This window comes from Ixodes scapularis, unplaced genomic scaffold (genome assembly GCF_016920785.2).
Source record: "Ixodes scapularis isolate PalLabHiFi unplaced genomic scaffold, ASM1692078v2 PGA_scaffold16__2_contigs__length_2301149, whole genome shotgun sequence".
Taxonomy (NCBI): domain Eukaryota; kingdom Metazoa; phylum Arthropoda; class Arachnida; order Ixodida; family Ixodidae; genus Ixodes; species Ixodes scapularis.
Genome location: NW_024609842.1, coordinates 987,740 through 1,007,984, shown reverse-complemented (window position 1 = coordinate 1,007,984; position 20,245 = coordinate 987,740). Strand labels below are relative to the sequence as shown.

Genomic DNA, 20,245 nt, shown 5'->3' with positions numbered 1-20,245 from the left:
TCGGTGGAATGAGTGTTCACAATCCGTGGTCCAGGCAAACGGTGTGTCCTTTTTAAGTAGACCGTGAAGAGGTGCTGCGATGCCTGCAAATCCGCGCACAAAGCGTCTGAAATAGGAGCAGAGGCCTAAGAAACTCCGAACATATTTTTTCATCTTGGGGTGGTGGGAAATCAGAAATGGCTCGAATTTTATCTGGATCTGGTCGGATTCCTTCGGGCGAAACGACATGACCGAGGATTAGAATTTGAGTACATCCGAAATGGCATTTTCGTGTGTTTAACTGTAGTCCTGCGTTTGCTACGCAATTCAAAACGGTGTTAATGCGAGATAGATGCTCTTCAAAAGTTCGTGAAAAATAACAACGTCGTCTAAGTAACAGAGGCAAATCTTCCATTTGAGACCACGAAGTACGTTGTCCATCAACCTTTTAAATGTAGCCGGCGCATTACATAAGCCAAAGGGCATTACGTTAAACTCAAATAGACCATCGGGTGTAGAGAATGCTGTCTTTTGTTTGTCATCTTCAGCCATAGGGACCTGCCAGTAGCCTGAGTTTAGGTCCATCGTTGAAAAATATTCGGCTCCCTGGAGGCAATCTAGCGTGTCATCAATTCGTGGCATCGGGTATACATATTTTTTGGTTATTCGGTTTAAACGGTGGTATTCCACGCAAAATCGAATAGTCCCGTCTTTTTTCTTTACCAAAACGACAGGAGATGCCCAGGGACTGCTTGACGGACGCACGACTCCTTTCCGATGCATCTCACTTACTTGATCGTTGATCATATTACGTTCGGCTAAGGAAACTCGGTACGGCCGCTGCCTTAGTGGTTGCTGCTCCCCGACGTCGATTCGGCGTTTAGTGGAAATCGCCTGGCCGGGGGCTAATTGACCAACACCGAAACATTTGCTGTATTTGTGAAGAATGGCGTAGAGCTTTTCCCTTTGGTCTTTGTGAAGGTTAGGATTGATAGTTTCAAGTAGATGAGGCGAACTAGGATAAGTCGTGGTTGTAATACCAGTGGTGTCGGTTTGCTGGGCCAGAGCGACTACTTGAAGTGTGTCAGATATTATTGCCGTTCCTAAGACAAGGCCTGGCGGTAAAGGACAATTAGAAAAAGACGAATTAGTGACCATGATCAACGCTTCCTTATTTACGAATGTAGCTAAACTGTATGGGGTGAGAAGCCCTGTTTTGGCAAACGTCGGTTTTGAAGGCGAAATTAAAACATCACTTTGAATCGGGTCCGACGAAGAAACTACTACACTCGTGGAGGAATAAGGAGGAATTACGGTGTTTTCTGCAACAAAGACCTTATAACTGTTACTGGGCTCAGGAAATGCAGGTGGAAGAACTTCGGATAATTCTATTGTGGAGTGGGAACAATTGATAATTGCTGAAGCCTTAGACAAAAAATCCCAACCCAAAATTATCTCGTGTGAACATGAGGCGAGAACGAAAAATTCAACAACATGGAAAACCCCGTCCCAAGAAAGGCGAGTTGTACACCTTGAAATGGGCATCAAATTTTGCTTACCAGCTGTCTGAAGGACAAGACCGGTACACGGGGTGGTTACTTTCTTGAGTCTTCTACAAAGATCATACCTCCTGACGCAAACAGCAGCACCGGTATCTACTAGAGCTTGAATACGTAAATCTTCAATGCACACTTCGACCATGTTGTTCGGAAAATGAGGGCTTTGAGATTGTGAAGGTGCTAGAGTTCTTGCCTCCTGAACCGCAGGTATCAGTTTCCCCTAGGGGTGGGGCTGACATTGCGGGGGAGCATTGGTGAAGAAGACCTACGGCGTGGCGATGGCGAGTGGTACCGCTCTGATGTACGAGGTCTGTCACGGTAGTCGTCACGGGGCGAGGGCGGCCTATAGGTGGACTCATGCTGGGGGGTCGAAAATGGACGATACGGGGCATCGTAGGTGATGGGACGGCGTCGGCAATATCTTGCAATGTGGCCCACCATGCCACAACTGAAGCAGACGGGACGTCCGTCAGGAGCCCTCCATTGCACTGATTTCGGGGCCTGAGGAAACGATGTTGGAGCTGCATATGGTAGAGGTGTGTGTACAGCTGGTCTACTCAATATCTCGGCATACGTTGGTCTTAAAGGTGGTGCGTTTAGGGAAGAAACGCATCCAACCGCAGCTGCGACCTCGTCCTGGATAATAGTCCGAATGCTTGCCGCAGGTAGTGGGGCTTGCGCTATCTGGGATGGTGGGGTGTCGTTCAAGGTCCCCAAGACGCGTGCTACCTCCTCGCGAACAGTGTCGCGAATGAAGTTCCGGAGGCTATCGCGAGTGCCGATGGTGTCTTCGTGAGGTGTGGTGAGACTCGCTATTTTGGGAGTCGGTACGACCCTAGCTGGAACGTGAAGTCGTTGATGCCTAATTTCTTGGAAGTTCTGGCACGCCTCGACGAGGTTTTCTACGGTTAGTGCGTTTTGAGTTGCCAGCAGCTGGAATGCATCTTCGCCGATTCCTTTCAGTATGTGATGCACTTTTTTCTTCTCGGGCATGTCGGAGTCAACGCGTCTCGTCAGTTTCAAGACGTCTTCAATGTAGGCCGTAAACGTTTCCTCGGGTTGTTGTACCCGCGTGGCCAGCTTGCGCTCGGCTGTGAGCTTACGCACCGCGGGTCTGCCGAAGACTTCCCTGATTTTCTGGGTGAACTCCGGCCATGTTGTCATGCAAGTCTCGTGGTTTTTGAACCACGTGTTGGCGACTTCCGACAGATAAAAGATGACGTTGGTTAGCTTGGTGGCGTCATCCCACTTGTTATGGCGGCTGGCCCTATCGTACGAGTCAAGCCAATCTTCCACGTCGTCGTCTCCAGCTCCGGAAAACCATTTCGGGCCTCTCTGGCGAAGGAAACCGGGACAGAAGGTTGTCTGTGGACTAACCTGTCCTGCCGCTGAGGTGGAGCCGTCAGCTGGTGGAGCGGTGGTCATAATGTGTCGGAGGGTCCGGCTTCGCAGCTCCAGTGCAGAGGGAACCTAGGCTTTGGGGCAGAAAAGCAGCTTGAGGTCTTCAATGAGGCTACCCCGCACCTCCACCACTTGTAAGATGGAGATAGTGATAGCTTTTGGAGAGGTTTATTATGAGACTGCTCAAGGCGCAGGCTGGATTCGAATATCCCGGTCGCGCCACGAGCAGCCCGCGATCAGTCCTCATGATGATGATCGTTGTAAAGATGAGGGCGATGAATTTCTTTATCATGTGTGTATCGTGACGATGAAAGAAGATGATGTCCTCGTGACATATGTATATATATTTATATATACATATGTATATATATATATATATATATATTAGCTCGCCCACCTGGTGGTTGAACCGATCGAAATGCCTGTTGAGCCGGCAAGACTGCTGGATGAACTGCTAAGCGGCTGGTGAAACCAAACTTGTAATCAAACTGAGGTACGGTAGAAGCCTGATATTTAGAAGAGCACGGGATATTCGCCCTATTTGCGTAAGTGGCCGATTGGCATCTGTCTCTAATCATGTTTGCAAAAAGAAAACTCAATCAGTCAACCAGTGTTTATTGCTGAATTTAAGTTAAACCACAGGACATCGCGCTGACGTGTTTAAATAATAATAATTATTATTATTTTCACAGCAGGCATCAGTATTTAAGTGACAGGTTCCTCTAAGCCATTATATGGTTGTACGACTGAACCGGGCAAGTTGGACAGGCCGAAAAAAGAGAATTTAACTTTCCCAAAACTTTGAACGAAGCCATCCTTTTAACATTGCTCTGCCAGTATAACTATATATATCCTCAGGAAGGGCATTAAAGACTACCAAAATATAAGAACGGCGCAGTCTTTTCCCATATCTATAGTCCGTTGCAACCTAAGAACGAAGGGCGATGGTAAAACGGGCAGGGAAAGAGGAAGGAGACGGAACGCTGGAGAAGAGAGGGGGAAACCTCCTTCTCTCTTTAGCGTTCCGTCTGCTTCCTCCTCTCGGGCCCGTCTTACCCTCGTCCTTCATTCTTAGGTTGCAACGGACTATAGTCACAAATCTCTGTACATTAAAGCGAAGAGAAACACGAAGAAGGCGTCCAGGCTTATGGAGCGTTTGAAAATTGTCATTCCAAAAATGTAGCAGCACTACTGTTTCCTTAAATAAATGAAGCAATCAAGGCACCTGCATATCACTAAACAAATTTTCAGTGGATGAGAAAATAGAATTATATACAACACTGCGCATGATTCCTCTGAGAATACTATCAATTTTAATCCGCGAGGACGTTGCGCAAAAGGCATGAATCGTAACTCCGTATCACAAAACGCTGTAAGCAAGTGCATGGACGATAATTTCTTATTAACCGTGAACGTTACAGACACTCATATTATACATCATGCAAGCCAATTTTCTCAGAGCGCCACATACGTGAGCCATGTGTTTATTCCAGGACATATCAAATTAAAAAATGAGTGCCATATATCTAGTGGAGTCTTCCCAGGCCACAGGCGTACAAGAGCATGGTTTACAAGCAGAACTGTGCACGCAAAAAGGAACATTAAAAAACCCGTTTTAAAGTATTTGAAAACAATTAATTTGGATATTAGGGGGTTAACCTTTATGCGATTAGAGTTATACCAATCCATTAGGTGGACAACATTTGATTGCATAATGTTTACAGCTTTGGGAAAGTCTACATGACGTGAAACAAGCAAAATATCATTCGCATATTGAAATAATCTACATTCATAATTAACAGATTACAAGTCATCAAAATAAATGTTAAGAAGCAAAGGAGACAACAGCGATCCCTGAGGAACACCGGTTTGAAAAAACTGCAAGGTACTGTTTTGGCCTTAAAATGACAGTCTTCAACTGGTCAGGACTCAGGCCCGACTCAATAAAAGTGTTCATCATGAAAACATCTTTAACATATGCAAAATTACGCTGAGGACTACCGGCAGTTATGCCATCTGCGCCAGGCGACCTGGTAGGTTTAATGCGGAAGGGCGAAGAGCACAAGTCATCTTCGTTCATTGGAAAGAAAAAAGGAGAGGTGTCATTATTTTCCATATCAGCCTCAGGTTCAAACATACATTGTGGGACACTAGTGGGATTTACAAAAAAAAAAAAGAATTTAAACATTCTGTTACATTCGTGAAGTTTTCACCGAAATTACACGTGATCAAGTCGTCCACAGTTCGCCTGCAATTCCAACCTTGCAGATAGTTAACAATAGACAGAGTCTCGGCAGAGCTGCCACGCGCCTTTGCAAACTTTCCCTTAAAATGTTGCCGTTTTGCGGAACGAATTAATGCGTTAGCTCTGCTTCTCGCGACACAGAACTCGGAACGAACTCGGCGACTATGGGACCATCAAACGTCTTTTTATTTAATGGCGGCGAGGACGTCCTCATTTAACCAAACACACTCGGGTGTCCGTTTTTTTTTTTTTTATCGTCACAGTACATTTGGATAAGCCGTTGAAGGATTTGGATGAAATGAGTCGGTCAAGTACTTTATTGTCCATGATTTGCATTATGTTTATTATCGCTATCTATCCTCGTCTCCGTAATCGTCCCAAACTTGCATGCAATAAAATAATGATCGGCTAGTTCTTAGGAGATAACTAAAAACATAACCACAGCATTTCGAGCTCCTACAAAAATATGGTCAATTGATAACGACACTAATTTATCTACTTAAATTCCTTCTGCCGTAGTAGCACTGATGACGCATTCCACGCCTTCACGAGCCAATATGTTGAGATAATCACATACCTCAAATATATACTGCTTCGCTACCCTGCTTCACAGCAGGCACGTTTCTTTCACAGAAACCACAATACGCCCACCTCCATTTTTGATCGCGAAAATCAGAAGGATTTCAAGGCCTTCAGTTTGAATTGGTTCCATCAGTCCTCAGATATATTATACTTTCGTCTAGTACAAAAACGTCCGTATTTACCACCACATCCTTCGTCAAAACTTTAAAGAGGTCCCAATATTTTCTTAAGCTTCGTATATTCACGTGCATTACCATGAAAATCTGTTGCTTAATATTTAGCCGTTTTGTTAACGGCACTGAAATACTCGCATTGTTGAAAAAGAGCTGTTACTCCTCTAGCGCATGCTTCCGACGGCGTCCACAGTGTTCACTCGAATAAGTGGCGCGCCTTCCTTCTTTTTTTTTTTGCAAAAACCTTCCCCCCCCCCCCCCCTGACCCAGTCAAATTTAAAATGTACTTCCTTCGCCTTTTTTCTGGTCATCCAGAAAAGTTCTCTCTTTAGACGAGTAATTTTTTCATTAAAATAAACCTTTGGTAGGTCTCCCGGTTTGTTAAGCGTCCGCAGCAAATCACGGCAACCCATATACGCTCTCCAGACCCTCGTGGATGAAAACCTTATTATGATAGCAGGCACGAAGTCGCGCTTTGACGATAGCCTGTGAATAGCAAAAAGGACAGTTTCTAGAAAATGAGGAAGGTTGAATTTCGCTGCGAGCTCGGCAATGACCGTTTATAAATATTCGTCACTGGTGTGTAGAATCCAGTTGATTTCCCAGTTCGTCGAGCAACTGCGTTGTTCCATGTAATATGCGTCGCTACGAATTTGCTGAATAATACACTCTTGGTATTTAAGAGTAGCGGCTACCCCCGCTAGTTCGACTTTCCCTTTTTCAACGTTTTCCCCATTTGTCGTTGATTTGCTGAGTTCCCAGTGATATTTTGTTGTGCGGTCATCCACTGTCTCGAAGTTTTTTTGAACTGCCTCCTGAAGATTTCGCACGTCAGGCTTCAGTGTTAACAGTGCGTCAACCTTAGCTGGGAGCGTAAGCAGTGAGCCGACACTTGCCCTCATAGGCAATAAAATGTCTAAATTGGCCACTACTGCGCTGAACTGGGTTTCCGAAGGGGAGTCGCTCTCAGGATCTTTAGCCACGCTTGCCGACGCAGATGCAGAATCAGCAGAATGGCAAGTGCGGCAACGCCATTTCGCTCTTTTCTCAGCACCCATTGTGGCGTAGGTGGACTCTGACTTCCCGGCAGGACCCCAGGTGGTAAATGGTCTTACACTCCACACAAACGATGTATCTGCCATCAGCCGAAACATCTTTAACACATACGAGGCACTCACTCGGGGCCTCCATGATCAATTGAAAAATGACACGTTATATCGGAGGGCAAAACAAAAAAAAAAAGCAAAGAAAATCGGGAAGGTATGTGTCTTCTCACCTGTACAAAGAAACTGTCATAAATGTTCGGTCGCAGAAGCCGCTGCCGACTGCAAGGGTGCGCGTCTTTTCCACAGTCTTATCTTTTGAAAATAGCGCAGCAAAGGGCGTCACGAAGCGGCATGTAGGCGACGAGGGAGCTGGTCAGCGGCGCAGCAATTGCGAGGGCCAAGGTGATGACGAGCCAGGATCAGACCAGCCCAGAAAGTGAACGGAGCGGAGCACGCTCGAAAGCAGCTCGGGCTTGTGAAGAGTAGGTTTCGTTAGCTTCCGCCAAACAAATCGTCAACAAATAATAATAATAATAATAATAATAATAATAATAATATTAATAATAAAGCATTTAGTGTCTAGTAAAGCGTCCAGGAACATCCATTGGTCTTCGTGCTGGCGCAGTTCAATAAAGCGCGCATATACACAAACACGCCCGCGTGCGTGCGCGTACGCATGCACGCTGACGCGCACACACACACAAGCACATACGCACACGAGCACGCACACACAAGCACGCGCGCGTATCCACACGTGCGCACACAGACACACACACATAAGCGCACGCACGCAAATATGACAAAGGAAACAGGGCTTCACATGGTTTCAGTTTCACACATAAAAATAAAAACTCAAGTTGAGATAATAATTGAGATTCATGAATTGTTGTTATCTTTTTTTAACGTTATGATTGTAGTGATATGAATCCTACCAATATAATATTGGTTTGCTTAGTTTTGCATTCAAAAATAATAAGAAGATACTCTTGAATGCTGCGGAAGACCATCGCTATTGTCAATCAACTTCCGTTGAGCTGCTGTTGGATAGCCGTTAGAGTACCGGAGGCTTCGGCAATCGCCTTCCTTTTTAGCTTTTAGCTGTTTAAGGGGGCACACCCCCTAGGGGGGTCAACTTTTGAACCCTTGTCTTAAATTTAATGAAATTTACAGGGTAGGCTGGGGGTCATGTTAGAGGGTGTATAACAAAATTTCAGGTCTGTCGGTTAAATGAGAAGGAAATAAGAGTAGCTTCTATCAGCAACACGCCTACGTTGTTTAGTTAATCTATCGTCAGAAAACTATTTCGATATTCAAGATTTTTATTTGCTAGATATGTAGCAGAATGCCTAGAGGGTGCGGCTATGGAATGTTTTTTCTAAAAAGTAATTCATTTTTATAAACTCATTTTTTACAAAAGACATCCGTAAAGTGACAAAAGAGTTCCATAGCCGCACTCCTTATTAAATTTCAGTCAGGAAAAGGGAAGAATGAGCTTTCCCTGTTTTGCCATTATCAAACGATAGATTGACTAAAATGAAATTTATACCAAAAAGTGGAACGGAGAAAAATGTGTTCAAAGTGCTCCAAACCCTACCTTTTCTATAGCTTTGGTGGACAGAAAATAATTTATAAAAAATTAACTATACAGTGAAAATTAATGAAACTTTTTGGGAATTCTCTCTAGATGTTGGTGGATGTAAAGATGTCATTTTTCAAAATCAACTTTTTTTGCAGAAATTTTTTTTTCTGGGCAGTGTCTCCCCTTAAGCGGATATTTTAGATATCTTCTCTACGAATACCTTCTTCAATAATGGCAAGCAATGATCGAGAGCTGGGAGACGCGGCGTTATGCCAACGACAGTATGTTGTGAAGAGCCATGGACGACTGGTCCAAAAGCCGGGGAGCAAGTTTCTTTTGTTTCTGGGAACCGTACCGCTGTTTCAAGTTTGTCGTGTACTGTGTGCTTGCTAAGCTATACTTCATCCTTAATACGCTTCTTCCCGGTGTTATTTTGTTATATGAAAAGAGCGTACCTTCTCCAAAACCTGTGATCAGATATATTCGCGTGCGGCGTAACCATTGGACTGTTCAGAGCGCCGTGCGACTACGCTCGTTTGACGACGCTTTTGCGGAGCGTTCGAGTGCCGCCTGACGGCAGTTCAAGCATTCAGTCGCCATCTGAAAGTGTTAATCACAGGTCATGCTAGTTGTGACGTGTGGTCCGAACAGCCTCTCACCGACGATTTGTTTCATAGAGCGTGAGCGAGAAGAACTTTACGGATGCTAGCAGCATGTTTTCTTGCCTACGGTTATGCATGTATCGTAGAGACGCGCGGTCCCTTCACGTTTACCGAAGGGGCACGCTATCCAATTTTACGATTGTGGAACGTAAAGGATATGAGATTGGATGTCCCGTTTTTTGGTGGCCGCGAAAGCCGCTACAAAACACAGAGCAGCTAGAAAAGCCGAAACATGAAACACGTCGAAAAAAAATAACAGGTACGCAATATCAAACCTCAATCCTCGATAGAGCTAAATGCTATCAATGTACCAACTCGCCGAGTAATCCATTATTTCAAAGAAGAATAGCCAAATGTAATACATCGAATAAATGTTAACTATTACTTGGTTCCACATTCGTAATTGATACAGTGCAGCCTCAAGCAGCACCAAAAAGTGACATTCGATCGGCCGACAGTTGACCAGTATCTGGACAGCTTGGCCACAGGCAAATTCTTGGCCACCAGAGACATAAACAAGGCTGGCAAGAGTCCGGCTACAAGCTAGCTGTTTTCAGCTTGGCCGCCGGAGACACTAACACTGCCGGCAAGTGTTGCTGATTTTCAGCTTGGCCACAGGAGACAGAAACGCGGTCGCCAAATGTCTCGCCATCAGTGCTGATAATGCCACGCCCGTCGGCGAGCGAGCGCGTGCGTGGCTGAGTATTTTCCGCGCTTGACTTGCGTGCGGAGCCCCAGGGTTCGATGCCTGGGAGTTACTCAGCGTTTATTTACTCTTTTAGTTTAATGTTCTGGTGAATTCGAGAACATTGTTGTTTATTTTTGGTACGAACGTTCTACGGGTCGAACCTTCTACGCCGATTATTCCAGAAGCTTACGCGTGTAGATAAGGGGCTTCGCGTGGCGAGACAAAGGCGGTTTCTCACCAGTGCTCGGTACTGCAGTTTCGCCGACATCGACGCCTGCGACGCTAACGTTCTTCTATTTTGCTTTGGGCACAAGTTCGCCCTATTAAACGTTGAGTTTCTCCAGTTAACTCACCGCCTCATTCTTTTTCTTTCGTGACAATATTCAGCTTGGCCCCCGGAGAGATAAACACGGCCAGAACGTGTATGGCCACAAGTGTTGATTTTCATTTGACAGCAGGGACACCCATAATCGAAACTTTCATCGCGCTGGCGAAACTTTGGCATGACGACGGTCAGCAAGAAAAGCATCATGAGCGAATGATTGGCAGCGTTGCAGTACGCGCATGGCACAAACACTGTTAGAGCAAGCGAGCGATCACCGTTTTATTCTGTTTTTTTCTTTACAACTCAAAAACTATTGTCTTAACTACCACAATAGCGCAATATTTTTATTTGGAACACTACCAGAAGTGAAAAAAATATGGTGCCCGTCACTGTTCTTCGAAAATAAAATACGAAAACAGCGCCGATGTCATCTTCGCGATGACTATATCGCTCAGCCGCTGCGCGACACTCTTTGCGGGAATACGATCCATCGACGATTATTCCGTTACTGCTCTATATATTCACTTCCCACCTGGCTAGTTGGTCTGACTAAACAATTTTGATTCGAGGGGGACAATACCACCAAAATCATTGACAATGACAGAACGTTTCTTTCGAACGCCCTTTCTCCAGCACGCGCGCCATGTCTTCTGCCGAGGTTTGGCTGCGTGCGCGCGCTTGAGGTTCATAAACAGAGCCTCGTATATACTGACGAAGCCTGGCAGATCGCCACGAGAAGCGGCCGCCGACATGAAAAATGTGAAGCGGCAGACAAGGAATGAGAGGAGAGCCATGTGCCTGGCGCTCCGCTGCGGTGAGACGCCGAAACACGCTTCTCCCGAGCGAACAAGTGTGTTTTTTGTCATCGCCGCTGCAGAAGCTGTAAGTTGGCTTCCAGGTTCCCGAAGAGATGGCTTTCAAGTCTCTATGCTACCAGATCCTCGCGCTCCAATAGTGCGATTGGGGACTCTATGGCTCCGTCGCCGAACGACCTCAGTGTTTTTCTTTTTCTTTTCTTAAGTCTTTATACGTAGTTACGCTGTTTAATATGTAATATCGCATGTCTCCGCATTTGATAGCTTCAGCAGTTTTATGCCCAATTTTTTGAGTGACACAATATAGCCGCCATATCTTCGCGTTTAGCCATTAGAGGTATGGAATGGGGGAGCTCGGTCGTTTAAGAAGTAGAAATGGGCCCACTGTCTCCATTCCGATGAGTTGAAAGGAATGAAATTGCAGAAAATTCTCATTCCCAGGAATAGAATTGGAATGAAATGGTTGTGCCCATTCTGTAATACATTGATCCCGATTTACATTTCCATGTGCACGCGGCTTCCCAGCTGTGCTTTTTCGTAAAAAAAAAAAAAAAAAGAAACTTGGCTGAATCTGTGACGATTAATGTCGAAGAATAATTGATTCTTATAATGACTACATTTCTCAATCTAGAGAGTAGACTACTTATTGCAAGCGCAAGTACTCATGTTTCCTTGTCAAAAAAAAAATCTACATAAACATTAACCGATACTAAAATAGACGAGATTACGAATTTCGCAAAGAAAAAAAAAAGCACATATTTGAATATTTTGGCGTAACATGAACGAGTTGAGTACTGTGTGTGGAACATAAACGAGTATCATACCAAGTACTACGAAAATATAATTCTTATTTGGGCAGTGCTCACGCACCCTTGTTTTACATTAAACAATTTTTTCAAGGAATATGAGCGTCATCTCAAAGTAAATATGTCGGGCAGAGTGGTAAATACTGAAAAGACAAAATGGAAAGCTAGGTTGGACATTGATTATGATAGTTTTTCCGGACAAATACTGTGTTTCATTGTTGAGGCCTCCCAGCAGCGGTCGCTTATCACTGGGTTGCTTTATTTCACTAATTACAGCGGGTGAAGAACTCGTACCCAGTTCGTGGTCTCGACAAAAAAAAAACTTTAACCTTTTATTTAGACTTGCTCTATGCCGAGTGCAGAACGGTTTAAGCAATTTAACAAAACGGAGCATGTTGTTGGTACCAAAATACCGAGACAGCTCATTTTCCAGAAAAAGAAAAGAATACTGTAAGTATTTTTATATTCGTATAGAATGTCATTGCTAATTAAATAAATATTCTGAAAATTTCCAAGCAATATGTTATATAAAGCTTTTCTCGCGTACAACAAATATGTTTGTATTAATTGAACTTAGGAAAGCGGTTTGTAATACATGTTGTGACAAAATGCGGCTCTGCCGCCCTTCAGACAACCATTGGTAATCATATGTTGACGCTAAAATACCCTGATTTTTAGATCGGATAAATTAATTATAAACGTCCCGAATAAAACCAGAATATATGTTAAATTTTTTAGTTATCATGACTCTTGTAAATAAAGAACATATAAAGTAGCTGATTGCTTCATTTCTTCCCCAAAAACATATTAGCCATATGTTTCATATAGAGAGGAACGATGTCCATGGTGTAAAAATGCAAAATCGCGTTTACATAACAAATATATACAACTCTCACCGCTGCCTCGATCCCCTCGATTTCCTCTGTGCACGCGCCTCTTTTTCCGGACTTCCTCGTCTTCAGTCCTTTTTCACGCGCACATTCCTCCTCTTCGTCTGCAATATTTAGCGCCATACTTTATATTTGTGTGCTTCAGAAGTATTATAAATACCAATATTGTGTATGTTATTTTTGTTTTCTTTTCTGTTGTAGCGGTGGCAGATGCTTGTTAATTGTAATATCTTATTTACATTTTTCTTAGCCTACCTACTCAACTAGAAAAAAATATAGTTTGAATATTAATATAAATTTCACCTTTAATTCGAACATTCTTTTTCGTAAATTTATCCCACTAAAAAGTTTGCTGTGACGCGGTCGTCTTCCTTATGCAGTTTTGTCCAGCGTTGTAAGGTATGCAGAAAACTGACAGTTTTTTTTTTGCAGCCGAATAATGGCACAAGGAACGCAAATAAGCAATAAGCATGGCTATTAAAAGAGCTAGTCCAGTTATTAGTGCTGATATAAACACTATGCAACTTTGAGAAGCCAAAAAGTAAAATTAGAAAATGAAACAAGAAATAATGGTGACATGTGGAGTTACCAATAGAGTAGTCGAGGTTCAGACTCGATGGCTCTTTTGCCTGCGAAAAATGCGAGAAATCTTGGACTAAGACCAGTCCTCCCGTAGCGTGATCAGACAATTCACGCTATATCCTTCCAATCGAAAATATCATTAAAAAAAGTCGCTATGCGAGCAAACAAAAAAAAAAAAAAAGAGAGTTAATTTTTTTTTTTGGTAGGAGGCAGTTTCCAGGAGAAAATCTCGTCCATATTGTAGCGGTCAATTGAAGAGCCCGAGCTGGGAAGGCCGCTCGCTTAAGATCGAAACTGCGGTAGGGTTCAGAAAATGCCCCATTTCACCTGCCGGAAATTTATAGGCACACCCGTTGCGCTACGTTGCACAAGTGTTTTCAACGGTCCAGCCGCGGATTCGACCTTTAGCGAATTCTCTCCTGCCTACGCTTTTCCCACGAGCATTACGTCATGGAGTAATTATTCGGCTGCCGCCAGGAGAACGCTCTGACGAGATAAGGCACGGTTTGCATGTTTCTGTTAAGATTCGTGAGCAGGTACTTACTGGCCTCATCTTAACATTTGCATGTAAGATGAGTTTGATTTATTTCTCGTGAAGTTTTCTTTCTTTGCCACTATGTGTCCCCTACACAGTATCTGGTAAACCGATAATATGGTCCCTTACCATACACAGTACGCGTAAACCGATAATATTGAATGGCAAAGTGCGAGTTGAATGAGAGCTTTGCTTAATTTAAAATTAGTAATTATCAAATGGTTCGTAGAGGCGGCCGCGAAGCCCTCTATGGAGGCGTTATTTTGTTGAGCACTACATTTTTGTTTTAATCAACCTGCCCAATTGCGTGAGAAAAACTGATGAAAAAGAATCCGAAGTGCGAAATATTATTAGTACGCTTTCGGAGTTTTACTTTGTCTATGGCACAGTCGTGGTGTACCATTTTTAATCTAAAATATCACTCTATTGAAGATATCAACTCTTGAGCGTACAGAGTAGAACTATGTATGTTCGGTCTGTTTTTCAGATCGTGTTTATCACAAAACACATATGGACTAGAAGAGCGGGTCACCTCATTTTACAAATTTTACCGTTCCGCTCACTTTATTTCAGGTTATAAAAATGACTGATAGTAGCAAGGCAGGACCTATAATTAAGCTCGTTAACTCGCTATCCATCTGCGCAGAAAACCTGTCGCAATTATTCATACGGGCGAAATTGGCTCGCCTTTTGGAGCAAAACAACTTTACTACAAACAATTATTGTTCCTTTAGAATGATTCTGCGCGTTTTCAAATAGGCTTGAGGCCGAAAAACAGTCGAATCTGACAAGTAATGAGTTAATTGGTTCGCGTTTCAGTTACAATGCTCGTGTAAGCTATGGGCTAAATAGAGGGTGTTTCCGGAAACGAAGGCAAAAGGGCCCCTGCGAAGGCTGCACATCGCACAGACGCACTACTAGATACATTAACATTAAAATGTTGACTTTGACGAACGTGTTGGGACAGATGTAACAGTAAGAAAGCACAAAACAAACAGATGGACGAGAACAGACATGTACTTTTGTTCTTGACATGTACAAGCTTTCAGTTTACAAAGACATATTTTTGACGCCACCGAAGTCTGCATCAACAACCGTCGGTGGGGAAGGGGGGAACGAGCAAGAGGGAGAAAAGAAGTGGAGAAGGTTGAGAGGCAAGAAAAGGGGGAGGGAAGGGAAGATAGCGTTTCCGCATGCGAAGCGGATTGACGGCCGAAGGCCGAGGGGGGGTCTTGTTGTTCAAGGTTGTGCAATTGGAGTCCGAGAAAACGCCGGCCTCAGAAACACCAGTTCTCGTTTTGTCAACGAGAGGGATGGAGAAGCAATGTTTTTCTTGGTGGTAGTCATCCTATAAGCTTCAATTATCTCCCTCCCATATCGCCCCCGTGCCCCCCAACCCCTTCGGTCTCGTTGAACAATGGCGTGCATGCCTGGCACTCCTTACCGTGAACTATAATAGGATCCAATGACCCCTCTGGATGTGACGCGCATTCAATGTGGTGTTCTCGGAGGCGATCATTTATGCATCGGCCTGTTTGGCCGATATATTCGGCACCGCAGGTCAAAGGAATCGAGTAGACTTTTTCTTTTGCGCATCGAACGAATTGAGAGCCGTGTTTTTTTGCACATGCTTGGGGGGGGGGGGGGGGGGGGGGGGCGGAACTGGCGTTGTAAACCAGTTTGCACATGGAACCCAGTTTGAACCTGCATTTGAAAATGACCTTGGTGCCAAAGCGGGACACGAGAGACTTGACCGGGTGCGCCATGTTATGCATGTAGAGAATGTAGGTTCTCGTCCATCTGTTTGTTTTGTGCTTTCTTACTGTTGCATTAAAATGTTATATGGCAATATTCCGATATTCCAATGTCTTAAAAGGTGTCTTAAAACTGAGTGTCTTAAGGGTGTCTTAAAACTGGCACCGATGTCAAAAAAGAAAACCTGACGTAACAGTCCGGATGCTTTATTACCTAGACTCATCTATGCGCGATGCGTGGCGGCGCACGGGCGTTGCGCGTTTTGAACATGGGGGTGGAATTTCTTGGGCATAGAAGCTTTCCGATAACAGACTGAAACCCAGAAACGCCTCCGATTTTGGCATTCTTTAGGAACGTCGTAAAATGCTGCGTGTGCCATATAACCTTTTAATGTGGGTGTATCTAGTAGTGGTCGCTTTTGCACAACAATATTCTAATTAAAACTCTACCTTTAAATCAATAATTATCAATGTATTTTCTAAAAATATACTACTTACCCGAATATATTGAAAGGCAATAACTTCCCGTAATGGTTTCTTTAACACACACAACCACGGGATCAACTTTGTCTCCGCGATGCTTAGATTTCGCTGGAGCGATTTTGCTGCCATTTCCTGAAACAACCTGTTTATTTGTTTCATAAAACAAATAAAGTGCCGCACACTTTCAAGTGGCATACACTATGGTTTTTGACAGTTGAAGGCCAAATTGGGTCCTAAAAATTATTAACGTGCAAAATAAATATAGTTTTATGTATTTTAACCTACACCCGATTTGCACCCGTTGCGTCGTTTTAAGGTTTATATTCATTTTGACACGTGCAGTAACTGGGGGTGCTATTTATTTGGAGAGGAGGTATGGTGACTTGAAACCTGAAATATTCTGCTTCCACCACGTGTGCGACTTGGCAAAGAAACTATGCTGATAACAACCTACAAAGGGTTATATATATCATGTATGTTTCGGCGTGTTGACTGAACTATTTTTTTTCCTTTCGAGATGCAATTTATAGAAACAAACAATGCCGCGAACATTGGAGAGAAACAAACCAAATTCAAGTATATAACACTTCTTTAAAAGTTTATGTTGGCGCGACTTAAAAAGAGTTTCCCGAAACTGTCCGGCGAGGTTGATCGCGGTAATATTCTAAACCATTTTAGAGGATAAATCACGGTCTTTAACGACGCAGTTGCTTTATTTGTTATTGCGAGCAGCATACACCCCACACGAAAGGCTGCACAGAGATCGTGGCCGCGCAAAACGACGGCTGGACTAATCCGTGACAAAAGGGCAAACCGCAAGGAAAAGACATGGACAAAGCAAAAGTGCACACCAGGACAAGTGCTTTCTTTAAAATGAACATATAAAAGACAACTTCGAGGACGATTAAGCTTCGCCTTTAAGAGTGAAACGGGATAGGCTTATCCGGCCCCGTTTGCATCGCCTTCTCATTCGCTTCTCAGTCTCTTCCTGTCAGTGAGCAGGTAGTATGTTCGATATGGCGAGTCAGTAGGGTGTCTGGTTCGCAAGCGAAGAGTCGTGTCTTCGAATTCTGCAAAAAATTCTTCAAATCTTCCTTTTACTCTCTAAAGCGAAATCATTCGAGACATGTGGCGACCTTTGATGCGCACTACACGTCATGTGTTTTAATCACTTTTATTACACGCGTCACGTAATGTTTCAGGTGAGCGTTGAGGGTTGTTTTGATAATCCCGCGCGAAGGGATTATGACGTCATGACTCTATCGACCAATCAGGAGTTTCCCGTCACGATGCCACCGACGCCAACACTGGCTTTTACGCGACACAAGCTCCTTAACGCTACGCTTTAGAAAAAGCAAAATTGGCAAAAAACAAACGCGTCTTACATCCATGCTCGGCAGATGTGCATATTAAAAAAAGTTATCAAAGTTCTCCACAGTTGCCGTTGGCGCAGAACCTTGCATCATACAACATAGGCTTTGAAAGTCAATATCTCTGCTGTGTAAATGTAGCGAGGTTTGCCTGACGCACTTTCAATCCCCTTTTTTAATCGCACATTTTTTTAACACTACCCTAGTCATTCGGTTTCGGTCCTTGCCCGCAATGTCAACATTTTTGAGGATGGGTCGACACCCAAAGCCACCCACAGCTCGTGTTTAGTGTTGCCAATGTTGATCTTATTTTATTTTCAGTAAAGAGTTAGTTATTGTCCTGTGTGCACTTTTACTCTGTCTTTATTTTTGGGCCCTGTTTGCACTTTTGTCATCATGAACCAACTAGCCCACATCGCCTATCTAAATCAGTGAGCCGCTGTAATGGAAGGAATCTCGAAGTGCACTGAAGGTGGAGCGAAGACACCTTCACTGCCTTACTAGGTGGAGATGGAGGGGCACATGTGCATTAATAGACGCCCATAAGCCCTCAACGAGACTCATGAAGGCGGATAGAGGGCTGAAAAAGTTAAGTGCTAAAAGAGTTATTTCTGCGCTCTGGCCGTCTCTAAGGACAACGCGTAGCCCGTAGCAACCGATGCTTTCAGCAAAAATAAAAAAAAACTGGTACACGTCAGCCAGAAGTAAGAAATCGTCTTCTCTAAAGGCGACCCCGCCTGTTTACTTTCGAAGCTTAGTTATGATATTTGAATTGAGAGCTCTTCGACATCCATCAGGAGAGCACAACTCACGCCTGTCCAGGACCGGGCAGAGCCAACTACATGGTATTGTCTTGTCTGGGACTACACGGATAGACTAAATCCTGCAAAAGTACAGCCTTTCATGGGGAGCCGGTCAGCTTACTGAAAGCCTTTAAAAAAGTGAAAGCCGTTTACCACTCCCTGTAACGCCGAATTGGAGCGCAGCTCTTGAGGAGGAGGGAAGTGTACTGAGGGCCACGGTTTCTCGGTGGTCACGTGACATGGGGGAAAGGGTCACACATGACCCCCCCCCCCCGAGGGCACGTGACCTTGTTGGGGTCACGTGACCTCAGGGGAGGGGGTCCACGTGGAGGGGGAGACGTGCCCCCCCGAAGTCACGTGACCTCGGAAGGGGGTCACGTGACCCCCAGGTCACGTGACCAATATTTCCCCGCTAGATTTAGCGGGGAAAATTTTCCGCTAGATCTAGCGGGGAAGTTTTTCCGCTAGATTTAGCGGGGAAATTTTTCTGCTAGGTTTAGCGGGGAAATTTTTCCGCTAGATTTAGCGGGGAAATTTTTTCCGCTATTTAGCTGGAAAAATTTTCCGCTAGATTTAGCGGGGAAATTTTTCCGCTAGATTTAGCGGGGAAATTTTTTCCGCTAAATTTAGCGGGGAAAATTTTCCGCTAGATTTAGCGCGGAAATTTTCCCGCTAGATTTAGCGGAAAAAATTCCGCTAGATTTAGCAAGGAAATTTTCCCGCTAGATTTAGCGGGGAAAATTCCGCTAGATTTAGCAGGGAAATTTTCCCGCTAGATTTAGCGGGGAAATTTTTTCCGCTAGATTTAGCGGGGAAAATTTTTCGCTAGATTTGGCGGGAAAATTTTCCGCTAGAAGCGGGGAAAATTTTCCGCTAGATTTAGCGGGGAAATTTTCCCGCTAGATTTAGCGGGGAAATTTTTTCCGCTAGATTTAGCGGGGAAAATTCCACTATTTAGCAAGGACATTTTCCCGCTGGGAAATTTTCCCGCTAGATTTAGCGGGGAAATTTTTCGGCTAGATTTAGCGGGGAAATTTACCCATAATGCACCGCGCGGTGACGCCGACGCCGACGGCGACGGCGACGGCGACGCCGCTCAAGCCGGGAACGGGCGCCTAAGAGCTGCGCTCTAAAAGTAACGGCTGGTTCTCGTTTTCAATAATTGCCGATTATAACCTTATAGTCAGTCACACCGGCCACGTCAGTTGCATCGCCAATTTAATGAAGCACAAGATTATCAATCACCTTTTGTGGTATCTGGATAATACAAACGCACTTCGAGAAAGCGACATTTTCCTCGTGTCTACAACGAAAGAAGACTTAATTTTCTTAATTATATAAACTTGCTTTTACAGCAATCATGCTTACTAAATATATTTTCGTTTTATAACGTTTGGTTTTATTCGTAAATTAACGTTTATGTACACCAGGCAATTGAATGCGATAAGACGAACTTCAACAGAGGTATGAAATACACTAGCTCTCTCATTGACATCAATAAGAAACAAAATCGGCAGTAATAGAAAGTCCTGAGGCACGCCGCTATTGACTGGAAGAAATGCCAACGATTAGAATAATGTAAATCATTTTAATTGTGATTTAAATCAGCACTGAAATGCTGGACCACTAGAATTTTTAGCATGTTTGCCTATATCATCTACATTGCTCTGCATGCGAGAAATCTTAATTTATTTGCACGCTCAACGCTAAGACCCACCTATATTAGTCGGCCATTTCGTCAGAAACACGCCGTTTCGTATTCCACACTGCAGCCGTGAACACAAGTATCCTGCGATTGCCAACCGCATGACTTTAAGAAAAGGCCGTAGTTCTTAACATTTTAGTAAAAAAAAAAAAAAAAAACCGAGACTAAGGCATTGACAGACGACGTCAGGGAAAAGAAGGAGAACGTCTCAAACACAACTAAACCATTGTTGAGGACAGAACCCTTTATATAGGGTTGAAAAG

At 44.0% G+C, this 20,245-nt stretch overlaps 1 protein-coding gene across 1 annotated transcript; it reads right to left on the bottom strand.

Annotated features, from left to right (window-relative positions):
* Positions 1-1,748: 1,748 nt before the first annotated feature.
* On the bottom strand, positions 1,749-2,849 carry LOC121835641 (the record flags this gene model as incomplete). The annotated part of the gene is made up of 1 exon (XM_042290068.1): positions 1,749-2,849. A coding segment is annotated over one exon (1,101 nt), but the record flags the coding sequence as incomplete, so codon positions are not given.
* Between the last annotated feature and the right edge of the window lie 17,396 nt (positions 2,850-20,245).